General features: G+C 47.2%; 1 protein-coding gene and 1 non-coding gene across 2 annotated transcripts in view; one reads left to right on the forward strand and one right to left on the reverse strand.

Moving 5' to 3' along the window:
- Positions 1-13,352, reverse strand: part of CSMD1 (CUB and Sushi multiple domains 1) — a 942,957-nt gene that overhangs the window by 103,581 nt on the left and 826,024 nt on the right. The window contains exons 19-21 of the mRNA XM_049790475.1: positions 8,268-8,384; positions 7,579-7,794; positions 5,156-5,344 (exon numbers count right to left, since the gene is read on the reverse strand). Coding sequence (XP_049646432.1) covers positions 5,156-5,344; positions 7,579-7,794; positions 8,268-8,384 — 522 coding nt within the window. The remainder of the gene's footprint in view (positions 1-5,155; positions 5,345-7,578; positions 7,795-8,267; positions 8,385-13,352) is intronic.
- Positions 6,084-6,190, forward strand: LOC125995254 (U6 spliceosomal RNA). The gene has a single exon (XR_007490805.1). It is a non-coding gene; the product is annotated as a U6 spliceosomal RNA (small nuclear RNA).

Consider the following 13,352-nt stretch of genomic DNA (forward strand, 5'->3'; position numbering starts at 1 on the left):
GGGTATTTGAAGACAACAGGTGATAGTTGAGTTTGAGACATGTTTTGTGGCATTACGGAACCCTATATTGTCCTTGAACTAGGGGTTTTGCTGAAGCTGATTCCGGTATCATGCAACAGTCCATAATTTGATGGGGGCCTGAAGGGCCACCAAGCATGGGTCAACAGGCGGGTTGGTTGTAGTTATTTGTTGAGGCATGAGTTGGGGACCGAGAGGGTGTCTTTCAATGAGGAGCTGGATGGTGGTGTTGGGGCAGAAGGTCAGTCTTGGTGTCTATCCAATTAGGAACTGAGGATAAGGAGGGTTGAATAAGGGGAAGATAATGGTTCAGGGTTTGGGTTTGAGGAGGTAGGAGAGACACAGGGGTGAGGGGAGAGGCAATACATAAAAGACTAGACAATAAAGGTCAATTTGAGTGTTTTATCAAAATCTTGGGCATCCTGATTCTATTCCTAGGAACAGTCTAGGATCAGGAACGTTTTTGGATAATGCTTTAAAAAGTATATTTGTCGCGCGGGCGTGACAAATACTATTTTGAAAAATAGTATTACTAGCAAACAAAACAGGGGGTCCAATATACATAGGGGAGGAGTTTCCCTCCTCCACCTGCCCCCCAGGGCCCGAGTTGCCAGGGCCAGCCATGAAGACCCGCCTGGCGTGGGGGATCCCAGTCTCCTGGACCAAGTGTTCAGACCAGGAATAAAAAGAATACTCGATTTCTGCTTCTCTCTCCTCTCTCTCAGTCCCAGTTGGTTGCTACAAATTAGTATCCCTGGTGGGCTCAGGCCCCACCTGGCAGCTGGGTCCCATGGGCCCCTGTGAGCCTTGCCAGCCTTGGTCCTCCGTAGCTATGCAGCCCTGGCAGCCTTGGGCCTGTGCAGCCATGCAGCTCTGCAGCTAATTGCAGTCTTGCAGATAACGGCAGTAATAATCTACAAATGACTAAAGTACTGCACTGTTTTATGAGCTCTCAGCTATCCCTAACGGCCCTTCCAGTCCCACTGAAAGGGGCCAATGGTTCTCCTCAGCAGGAGTCAGTGGTTCCTTCCTAAAGAACCTGCTGACAGGATCCAACCCAGCTGCCACTTGCAGTCGGGATGGAGGAAGGAGCCCCTGTGTTCCTGTAAAGTGCCTTGTGCTGGGCCTTGCTCACAGCAGGCCTAAGCTCCATGGAGCACACACAACTCACTGACAAATAAAGGAAGCTTCATGTCCAGAGGTTGAGACAAAAGCTCCTAGGGCCCACAGAACACGTAGCCTCCTACAGCAGGCCTAGTCTAGGCAAGAAGCTGTGGCTCTGAGAGGCTGAAACCCCCCAACCTCCATAGAACTAGCTCAATCCGAATGCTAGATTTGGGGAATGCTGGGGGGTCTGTGGGGACATTGCGCTGAGGGTGTATTTGAGGGAACTACAGATAGGAAGGTCTCTGCTTGGGTCATGGGGAGTGTCTCTCCCTCAGTCAATCCTGTTCTCCTCAGATGTGTGCCATGGGGAGTGTCTCTCAGTCAGTCTGTCTGTCCTGCACACTCTCACCTCCCTCTCCTGACTTCCATTTGCCATGACAGCTCCTTCTACCTCACAATCAGCCTCTAGTTTTGGCTACTCATCTCCTATTCTGTTTCAATGAGCTCTCCATTACTTTCAGTGTGTGATCCCATTTTGCGACAAAGGATCTTACTCAAGAGCCTGCTCCCTGTCTCCGCACGGTCTTGCTGAAATGCTTGTCTCGGAGAACTCCTGAGATAGAGCAAGGCTCCCCTTTCTCCACTCCTTGATTGAATGCCAGGTTGGATTATCTGCTATGATTTGCAGGGTTAGTTCTTTTCATCTTTTCAAGTCTTAAATTAAAAAATAGGAACAATGTGCTCATTAGCTCAGGAAAATTTAAGTTGAACTAAATATGCTAAAATGCAAACAGCATTTATCCTTTCACGTTTTTCTTTTAAATAACAATGAACAAGTCATGAAAGTTCATAAAGTTGTTCTTTGTGAGCATGTTACTGCATCCAAGGACACACCCTTAGTTCAGAAATAAAAATAATCAGAGTTGACATTGTTTAGGACACAGAAGTGCAGCATATGGGGGACACAGTGGCCCAGACATTTGGTCAAGTTTCCATCACTGAACTTTCTTTTCCTGAATCCTGACTATCAAATGCTCAGTGGCTCATTAGAACAAAATCTTGATTCCAAATCTGCGTCTTTTCCTAAAAGCAGCCATTAAGAATGGTGAGTAGATATCCTCTGGAATGCCTGCATTCCTGGGGGTCATTGGCCCAAAGCAGAATTTCTGTGTCATATTGATATTCTAACTTTTCTGAGGACTCTCCATGCTGTTTTCCACAGGGGTTAAGCAGACAACACTCCTACCCCCTGTGGACAACTCCCTGAGGCCCCAATGACGAAGGTGGCCCATATACACAACTGAACTCTGTAGATGCAAGGATGGAATCATGCAGTTGGCTGCAGCCTGGCTGTAACTGGAAAATAATCCTGTTGAGTGAAGCAAGTCAGAAGAAAGACAAATACAGGACAATGTCACTCATCTGGTCTGTCAAATGACTAGATGAGGAAATGTAATGTAGCCAAAGGAGAATGGATGCTTAGACTACCCTTGACACATAGAGCTCAGGGAGAAAAAGGGAGAGAAGGAAAGAAATCCAGGCAGGAAGGAAGAAGATGACAAGGGGGGAGGCTTCAGTTATACTGGGGTGTGGGAGATGGTATAGCTAGAAATCCAAAGCACAGACTCAACAACACTGAAACCATGTGATCAAAGCTGTAAAAATTTCTGTCAAGATGGCAGGCAGAGGTGGAGCATACACTGGTGGAGGCAATGACACTGGTGGAGGGATTGATGTTGAAATATTACATGCCTAAAATCAACTATAGATAACTTTGTACATGGCTTTTGTTAAATGAAAAAATGTCCTTTCTTTCTTTCTTTCTTTCTTCCTTCCTTCCTTCCTTCCTTCCTTCCTTCCTTCCTTCCTTCCTTCCTTCCTTCCTTCCTTCCTTCCTTCCTTCCTTCCTTCCTTCCTTCCTTCCTTCCTTTCTTTTCTTTCTTTCTTTCTTTCTTTCTTTCTTTCTTTCTTTCTTTCTTTCTTTCTTTCTTTCTTTCTTTCTTTCTTTCTTTCTTTCTTTCTTTCTTTCTTTCTTTCTTTCTTTCTTTCTTTCTTTCTTTCTTTCTTCTTTCTTTCTTCTCTTCCTTCCTTCCTTCCTTCCTTCCTTCCTTCCTTCCTTCCTTCCTTCCTTCCTTCCTTCCTTTCTTTTTTTTCTTTCTTTTTTTTTTCTTTTTCTTTTTGTTTTTTGTTTTTTGGGTCACACCCGGCAGTGCTCAGGAGTTACTCCTGGCTCTATGCTCAGAAATTGCTCCTGGCAGGCTCGGGGGACCATATGGGATGCCGGGATTTGAACCACTGTCCTTCGTGTGCAAGGCAAATGCCCTACCTTCATGCTATCTCTCAGGCCCCAAATGAAAATATTTTTTATTTTGAAATTTCCTAAAGTCCCTCACTAATGCAGGTCTCTGTGAAGCATCTAGGAGAAACCTGCCTCTGTCCTTCTCCTGTCCCCTTCCCTGCTCCCCTACCCCTTTCCAGTGTCCTTCCCTGGGTCCCTCCTAGGCTGTAGTGACCAGGGTTACATGTCCCTATGCTACGCCATGTATAAGGCACCTCCATTTTAGGGGAATTCAGCAGGCCCATCACATGTATCTACGGATTTTCCTGGACCAGAGAGCTGATAATTCCCCAAGAAATCTTTAGCCAGCAGGCCCGTTTGTGAACGTTAGTTATACCCCTACATGAATTACTGGCAATATTTCTGAAATTCATGCCATGGTAGTGACATAAATTTTCTTTCATGCTATTTGGCATATGTCTCCCTTGAAAAATCACAGGCCGAAATACGACCTCAGTCAACTATTTTGCTCAGAGGAATTTCAGCACCAAAGTCTACAGAAAGTTTTCCCTCTGGCCAACAAAAAATTTACATCTCTAAAGCAAGTTGGCCAGCTACATGCAAATCCTGCCCTTCGGCTTCAGCTTCTAAATAGTAAACAAACAGTTTCTACCTTCACTATCAGCTGCCATCTGGACCCAACCCCCTAACTGCAGCAAAACAAGTGTTTCACCTTTTATCATAAGATCCTCCTTTCTAATCTAGCTACACCCAAACCTTTTCTTTAGTATGCTCTTACTCCTTCCTAAAACGTCCTCAGGACTTCTTAGAAAGATTCTTTACACCTGTACTGGCTAGATTATATATATATTAAACAGGGCCTGCTGTTATTATTTCTGTTTTTCTATGACTCCCTCCTTTTGTTAACGTGGACATTCTTCTCAGGCCTGAGACTGGGTTGGCCATCTATATATACTACCAACATGGAAGAGTAAAATAGTCTCACGTCTGTGCCAGAAGACGCGGGTCCCCAGATACAATATTTGTGTCTGGTTCTCATTTATTTCATATTTCGCCACCCGTGCAACCCACTCTCCCTGAAGTGGATTCATTGAAATCCCACTGGCGCTGTAGGACAGAAGCCGTCTGCAGCATCCGTAGGGATTTACTCAAGCTGCACCCAGCCAGGGTCCTGCCATGTAGGGAGCAGGTGACTCGGTGGTTGTGTCTCAGGCTCTGAGTCTGAGAAGTACTCCCGAGGCCATGACAGTTCCTCTCAGACAGCTCTGTGCCTGCCTCCCTTAGGCTCATGCTCACTTCCACCTAGAGGCTTCTGGAATGTTTTGCATCGGCTAGACATTTTCCCCAGGACATGCCAGAGGACAGAGGAGTGGTTGAGTTACATCTTGACCCCCAAAGCTCTTTGGACTTGCTGTTGGGACTTGCACACTTGGTCCTGTTCGGGGACACGTGCAAAGGTTTCTAGTGTAGAGACACATCTCTGAGTCATGCACACAGTGTAAATTGGGGGCTCTCAGCTAGGCTCTGATCCCAGCCCCCTTTCAGTAGTTGGCCTATGCCAACTCCCCCTCTGCTTGTACTCAGAGCTTTGAGGGGGATCCGGATGGACCAGCCCCTCCATCCCCCTGGGTCATCCCTACAGCATGGCCAATACTAGCCCACAGCTGCCCCCCACCCAGCCTGCCTGGGCCGTGCCCACAGATGGATGAAATGAAGCGTGTGTCCACCTACCCACACACCTTGGCAGAGGCGCACTCCAAACACGACGGCCCCCACCCAGGCACGTAAGCTTGGCTGCACCTTCTAAGCGGTACCCCGGGAAGCAAGAGAAGGCCAGGGAGTCGCCCACACCGAAGCGGAAGCCAATCCTGCGGCTGAAGGCGGGTACACCTGGGTCATCGCAGGGCTCCAGGTCGTACTCTGTGGGCATAGGAAAGGGGTGGTCAGGGCGGCTTCCAACCTTGCTCAGCCACACACGTGTCCTCAGCTCCCGACAGCATCAGGACCTTCCTTTGGAATTGGAGCTTAGGACAAAGGATTTAGGGATCACTCTTGCTTCCCTTTATTTGGGGGCACACTCAGTAAGGTTGGGGTACAGCTGGCTCTGTGCTGGGGCTCCCATGGTGTTGGCACTGAATGGCCCCCAGGGAGATGCCCTCCCGCTGGCACCTTCCCCACCCTATGGGGTCATTCCACAGAGAAGCGAGTCACTGTACAGTCAAGCAAAGTTTAAAGTGATCTTTGAGTTAATTTTGCCCAAGTGCAGGTGAGAGCTGTTTCTATTCAGTTGTTTGAGGAATGCCCAGTGTGCTCAGGACTGCTCCTGTCTTGGTACTAGAAGGACTCTTTGGTGTCAGGAATGAGATTGATGCCTTCCACATGGAAAAAAAATGTCCCAGATGCTGTGCAGGTCTTCAGTCAAAGCTAAAGGGAATCAGAATTGGGGCGAGGTGGGTGGCTCTGAGGGAGCCCATGGTTTCTCTGGGGGAAATCAGGATCCTGCTCCTCAGAGGGGCTGGGAGAAAAGAAGAGGGGCTGGGGCAGAGCTGAGGCAGGGGGTGCAGTAGTCCCCCCAAAAAACCACAACTGCATCGACGTGAGGTCTGAGGGCTACAGGACAGCTCTGTATTATCACACATGAGTACAAAGATGTAGCAGCGTGCTCGCTTCGGCAGCACATATACTAAAATTGGAACGATACAGAGAAGATTAGCATGGCCCCTGCGCAAGGATGACACGCAAATTCGTGAAGCGTTCCATATTTAAAAAAAAAAAAAAAAGATGTAGCAGCTACTCGGAGCTCCTGCTTGTTCCACAGATGGCAGGAAAGGGGGAGACAGATGTCCCCAGGGGTCACCCCAGGTCAAGCTTATAGACCTTGGAAGACAACTGTTGCCCCTGATAATGATACCTCAGACCTGCTGGACCGTGAGTCAGAGACAGACAAATATTGCACATATTGCACCTGTGTGGACATGTCTGACAGACCTTCCCCAAATTCCATACTCTTTGTCAGCTGACAGACCCTACCCCATCCATGGACACACCCACCCTCCATCCTGCATCCACACCTGGCTTAGGCTCCTGGTCCAGGATGAGCATCTCTGTCTGAGCTCTGGAGTCTTCTTCCTCTGGGCATGCTTGGGGATCACTTTTGCTACTATCAGCCTGAGTGTCTCCACCTTATAGCAGGGACACCCTGTGGCCTCCCAGGCTCCCCCCCACTGTGAATGAGACACTGCCCCCCTCATTGTCCCCACCCTCTTCATTGCCCCATAGCCTTTCACATTCACAAGCCTTTACACACACTCACACTAGCGCACAGACATACACATTTACTCCTACACATTTGCACATGCTTGCACACATTTACATGGTCACACAATGCAGTTATACATAGTTGCACATATTCTCACTGACATGTTACATACACACATGCATGCATACATACATACACGCACAGCCACACAGGCATACTTACACATATACACACATACAGTCGCACACTCACATTCGTAGTCACACTTATGCACATTCATGCAGTTATACATAGTTGCACATATTCACACTGACATGTTACATACACACATGCATACACACATACATACACGCACAGCCACACAGGCATACTTACACATATACACACATACAGTCACACACTCACATTCATAGTCACACTTATGCACATTCATGCAGTTATACATAGTTGCACATATTCACACTGACATGTTACATACACACATACATACATACATACATACATACACGCACAGCCACACAGGCATACTTACACATACACACACATACAGTTGCACACTCACATTCATAGTCACACTTATGCACAGTCATGCAATTATACACTCATCTGGACCACTCACACAAGTCACACACACTCATGGACAGTCATACATTCACATAGTCACAAATACATTCACATGGACACACCTACAGTCACACGGTTATAGTCAAACCCTACAGCCTACACCTACAGACACTCACATAACCACACACATACATCCACACACCTACAGCCACATGGTTACAGTCACACACTACGGCCACACACCTACATCCATTTACTCACACGGCCACATACGTACAGCCACACACTCACACACCTACAGTCCGTTGCACACTCCTGCAGGTCCGCCCACCTGAAAAGGTGACGTTGAAGCCCTCGTAGGAGATGGAGAAGTCGGAGATGAAGCGCAGCTGGGCTGTGAAGTTGCCAAACAGGCCAGCCTTGATGGTGTGAGGCAGTACCGAGCCTGATAGCCGTGCCACGGGCTCCGCGAAGCTGCCTGCCTCGGTGATGAGCAGGTAGTCGTGGGAGCTCTCCAGGTGGAAAGTGTGGAAGCTCAGTTGCACTCCTGGGGGGCAGGGCGGTGGTCACCCTGGCTCATGTGACCCCCCCCCCCCCAGCCCAGAAACAGGTGCAGCAAGGCACCTGACACCCCAGAGTCAGTAAAGCAAATATAGGAACGGGAGAGACAGGGAGGTGTCCAGACAGCCAGGAGAGAGGAACTTGGTCTTACAAAGCTTGAGTCTAGACAGAAGCTGAGACAGTCACAGCTACTGATAGTCACAGGCTCAGAGTTCATATATGAGCACAGACGGGTTTGGAGACAGACAGAGATGAGTGAAGAGACAACAGGTGAGCCAGACACAGAGCCAGAGGCAGTGGAGAAGGGCTGGCTAAGATGGAGGCAGAGAATGACCCAAGAAATTCCAGTTCCACGAGAGGCGCGTGCAGAGGGCCCCGACCTGCCAGCTCACACCCCAAGCCCTACCTCTTTGCATGTGTCAATCATTCAGTCTTGGGGGATCAGTGCTTCCTGCTTACCCTTCCCATGGGACACCTCGATGGTCCAGGTGCAGTTCAGCGAGTTTGGGTAGAAGTCAGGGAAGCCAGGAGAGAGGATGGTCCCACTCCTTCCCTGGATGTAGCCACCACACAGTGCTTCAGGGAGGAAGGAAAGGAGGGAGGGACGAGGAAAGGAGGGGGGAGAAGTAAAAAAGGAAGGAAAGTAGGAAGGGAGGAAGGAAGGGGAAGAGGGAGAGAGGGAGGGAGGGAAGAAGAAAGAAGAAAAAGTCATGAACCTTTGCAAGTAGTGGTGAGAGTGATGCCCTTTCATCACTTTTGCAAGGAGTGGTGATGGCCTCACCCTCTGGGGGCAGCCCTGGCCCCACCCAGTGTCTTCTGCTGTGCCAATACATCAGTTTTAGAAGGATATGACACTCTCCCTGAGCAGCAGTGAGTGGGGGAGTGGAGCAGCCTGAAGGAGCAGCTTCTTGTATGGCTGTGTTTCTCAGGGTCATCAGCAGCCCCAGTGCTGGAGGCCTGTGGGGATAAGGCCATCTGGTGGATGAGGATAGCACCCCCATTCCACCAAGGTTTCTGAGAACCAGAAGAGTCCCCAGAGTCTTGCCAGAACAGGCCCTGCACTGGTGAGGGAGAACTCATGGGGGCAAGGGCTGGGATGAGCGCACACACTTGATCCCAGACTCTGCCTGGCCCCTTAACCACCCTTCAGAGCATACATCCTGGAAACAAAAACAGGCTTTTACAAATCTGGTTTTGCTTTAGTGGAGGACACCTGGTGATACTCCTTGTTTTATGCTTGAGATCATTTCGGCGGTTTTCGGGGGACCAAATGTGTTGTCCCGGTGGAACCTGGGTTGGCTGCATGTGGTCACAGGGTAGGTAAGTATGGTTCACTTCAGAGCACAATTTTCATGGTCCGACATTTCTCAGATACTTCAAACACTAGCTTATCAAGAATTAGTGACAGGTGAATAGTTGCACTGGTTCTAATAATTCCACTAATTTGAAAGTCTAGTAATAATTAGTCTTTCGGGATATCAATACTCAGATCATTTGAATATAGTTGGCCAGTGACTGTTGTCAACACTTGAAACCACCTGACTCTTGCTGAAATTTATATCTCTTTGGCGTGGTACTGGTGGGGCCTGTTACATGCAGGTGGCTTCTTCGTGTCCTGCCAATGATGTGACAATAGGGACCCACAATCCTGAAATGATTTAACTGCAGATAACCCAATGCTCTTGATGTAAAATGGAGAGTTCATCTATCTAGTGATTACTTGAGTCTTGAATGAAAATCTGTATATGCCTTAAAAGCTGCTAGAACTTAGTATCCTGTAAACTTTTAGTTATAAGATAAATCTATCTTTGTTCAATATTCTTCCCTAAAGCCATTAAAATAAGTTGTTTGGTCATATACTTGAGAATTCCTTGGGCAAAAACACATCTAATCACTGGTGTTTATATTTCTAACCAACATTCATTCACCTAACCATCCATTGTCCATCTAGCCATCCATTCATCCATCATTCATCCTTTATCCACGCATCCAATCATAATCATTCAGCCATCCAACCAACCAGCATCCATTGAGTACATCATCATCATCCATTATTCATCCAATCATAATCATCCATCCATTTATCATCTATCATCCACCCAGCCGATCAGAATCATCCATTCATCCAATCGCAATAAGCTACCCATCCAATCCCAATTATCCATCCATACAGCCAACATCTATGAATCACCCATTCAGCCATCAAAACATCATCACTCATGTGAGACAGAGTTTAGAAAACACTCATCAACTGGATCATGCTGCCATTTAAGGAGCAACATTGGACAGAAACTTCAACCTAAAGCAATTCTGCTGCATAATTTTCCCCACATGTGCTTATAACAGGACCCGATTCACCCATTATGGAGAATTTTGAATAAAATAACCATCCACAATGCCAATGATTTTTTTGATGAAATAAAAAGAGATTTGCTGTCCAGAGAGTTGCACCATCATTCTCAACTGAGTAAGAAGAGAGACAGTCACGCTGCAGTGTTGGTATTGTAGGGAGAATCGACTCTTCTGATAGCAACTTCTTTTTTTTTTTTTTTTTTTTTGGTTTTTGGGCCACACCCGGCAATGCTCAGGGGTTACTCCTGACTGTCTGCTCAGAAATAGCTCCTGGCAGGCACGGGGGACCATATGGGACACCTGGATTTGAACCAACCACCTTTGGTCCTGGATTGGGTGCTTGCAAGGCAAACGCCACTGTGCTATCTCTCCGGGCCCTGATAGCAACTTCTTGACATGCACTTCAGTATAACTCTACACAGAGACACTGACTTCTGGAAGCTCAGAGTTCATCAGGACAAGTGGCACATTCTAGAACTTAGTGTCCTCGCTAGGTCTTAAGACTAGAGAGAGTGAGGTGGTAGAGGCAGGTGCTCAGAGCAGCAGGCATGGGAGGGTGAATGGTGCATGGAATAGAACCTGTCCTCAGGTCAGACTCTCCAGTAAACCCAGTAATCCTGGGGCTCAGTGGGCACACCCCCAGCTCAGCTCTGCTCAGACTACAAACCCAGCACACACCATCCTCCTTTCCACTTCTCCTGTTTTCTGCAGTGGCATTTTCTCACGATTGGTGTGCCCTCATTTTGGCTGCTCTGTGCCTCGGAGCCTCTCATTCTGCCATCAGTCCATGAGGACCCACATGGGAAAGTATTGATACATCTTTCTTTCTGCCTCTTGTACTGTTTGGGCCTGAACATTGAGGGAAGTTGGCCCATTTCAGCAGGACCCATGCGAGTCACTCATGAACTCTACATGCCCTGCTAAAGTCCTGGGTTCTGTAGCTTGTGCACTGATCATAAATCATATTCCCAAAGGAACCCTTATCTGAAGCCCCACAACTCAAGATGAGAAAGAAATAGCATTGTGGATGAGGTGGGAGGGTGAAAAGTCCCTGGTCCTGGGAGAAACCAGGATCTCAGCCACAGAAGCCTCATGTCTGGGGTAAGCTCATGTAGTAGAAGCAGCTGGCAAGTCTGGGGCCACCTGTGACCCCTCTGTAAGCCTATGGTCTAGGGACAGCTCCACCTTTGCCCCTGACTTTGCGGGTCCTGTCTCCTACCTCCAATACCTCTCTCAAATACAGCCTCATCTCTGTTTGTACTGAGGCCACACCCTGCTGTTCTTGGGGGTCTTCCCCAGCTGTATTTGGGTTCCCCTATTGCTGCATATCAGGCCAACTTCTGCAGGCACAGACCTCTCTCTCTGGCCTCAGCCTCTATCTTAGACCAGCTCAAGGCCTGCTTCCTTGCCATTCATGGTTCCAACTTTGTTTTTTTTTAATCTCCACAACTTTTTTGTTTTATTTTTGTTTGGGGGGCTACACCCAGTAGTGCTCAGGGCTTATCCCTGGCTCTGAACTTGGTGATAAATCCTTGGTGATAACTTGGTGGGGCTGAGGGGGTACCAGTGATCATACTGGAGGTGGCTACATGCAAGACAAGTGTCCTACTCACTGGACTATTTTTCTGGAGCCTTATCACTTTTTATGATTTCACACTACTGGTTATAATAAAAGCCCTTGGGTTTCTCAGATTGCTTATGATTTGAAGAGACAACAGGACGTTTGAATGTTTAAGTGGAAACAGCCAACCAGGACTGACTAGACTCAGAGCAAACTATAAAATCTTTCCAATTCTGCAACCTTGTAATAGCTTCCTCTTGAAAATCACCATTTTGTAAAGACAGTCCAGAAAAACAAAAGCAGAGAAAAAGTGTAATTCATCTGCTCCCTGCAAAGTTGAAATTTCAAATCAGTATACACGGAGGCTGAGGAACAATAAAATCATGAAAAATATGATGAGATCCTTCGACTTTCTATGGAAAGACCACCTGCATAACTGGTGTTTAAATGCCTAAGTTCCTGCCAGAATGCGGATACTTTCATGCCTGTCCCCCTTCTGTGCTGGGTCTCAGACTTGCCCAGGATCAATACTTGCTCCTTCCCCTGTGATTGCAAGTGTGGCTGCTTCACCAAGAACATACCTGAGACTATGTGTCTGTGTCTACACCTGAGAATGTGTGTCTATGTCTACATTCAAAAATGTGTGCTTGTGTCTGTGCCTACACTCAAAAATGTGAGTCTGTGTCTACAGTCTAGAATGTGTTTGTGTCTACACTCAAGAATGTGCATCTGTGTCTACACTCAAAAAATGTGTGTCTGTCTACATACACTCAAGAATGCTTTTCTGTCTATACTTGAGAATTTGTCAATACCCGAGAATGCATTTCTGTGTCCATGTCAACACTCTAGAATGAGTGTTTGCATCTACACTCAAGAACGTGTTTGTGTGTTAGGTTACACCTTATTTTACCTAAATCTAAGATCATCCCTGGTTCCTTTGTAGGTTTGTTTACAACTTGCATTTACCCCAAAACAGAGATTGACTTACTTGTAAACCTGAGTGGGACTGGTTCAGGATAGCCTGAGTTATCTGCCCAACCCAGCAGTGGTCTCTGTACTCAACAAAAATGACAGTTCAGGTAGGCAGCTGGTGGTGATACGAGGTAGAAGACTGTCAGACTCACCGTGTTTCACCCTCAGCCTGCTTAAATTATTTCATGCATGACCCTGATTCAGACTCATTCACCTGGAATTGGAGATACTGCCTGTGGGGTAATTTTATAGTTTACATTTGAGAATGTATGTCTGTGTCTATACCCAAGAATGTCTCTGTGTCTATATGTGTTTGTGTCTACATTCGAGAACATGTATTTGTGTCTACATATGAGCATGAGTTTTTGTGTTTACACTTGGGAGAGGGTCCCAAGCTTGGCTTCCTCCCATGTGACAGTTCAAACTCTGCAGTCTGGGGGCTCCTGTGTGGTGCCCAGACCTCCAGCCCATCTTGAGCCTACCAGGCTATGGCAGTAGCGATGCCAAAAACACTATACAAAAATCTAATTTTATTGCATCACTATATTCAATAGCTAGAATCTGGAAACAACCCAGATGCCTGATGACAGATGAGTGGCTAAAGAAATGGTGGTACATATACACAATGAAATACTATGCAGCCATCAGAAGAGATGAAG

The sequence above is a fragment of the Suncus etruscus genome, chromosome 17 (genome assembly GCF_024139225.1).
Source record: "Suncus etruscus isolate mSunEtr1 chromosome 17, mSunEtr1.pri.cur, whole genome shotgun sequence".
Lineage (NCBI taxonomy): Eukaryota > Metazoa > Chordata > Mammalia > Eulipotyphla > Soricidae > Suncus > Suncus etruscus.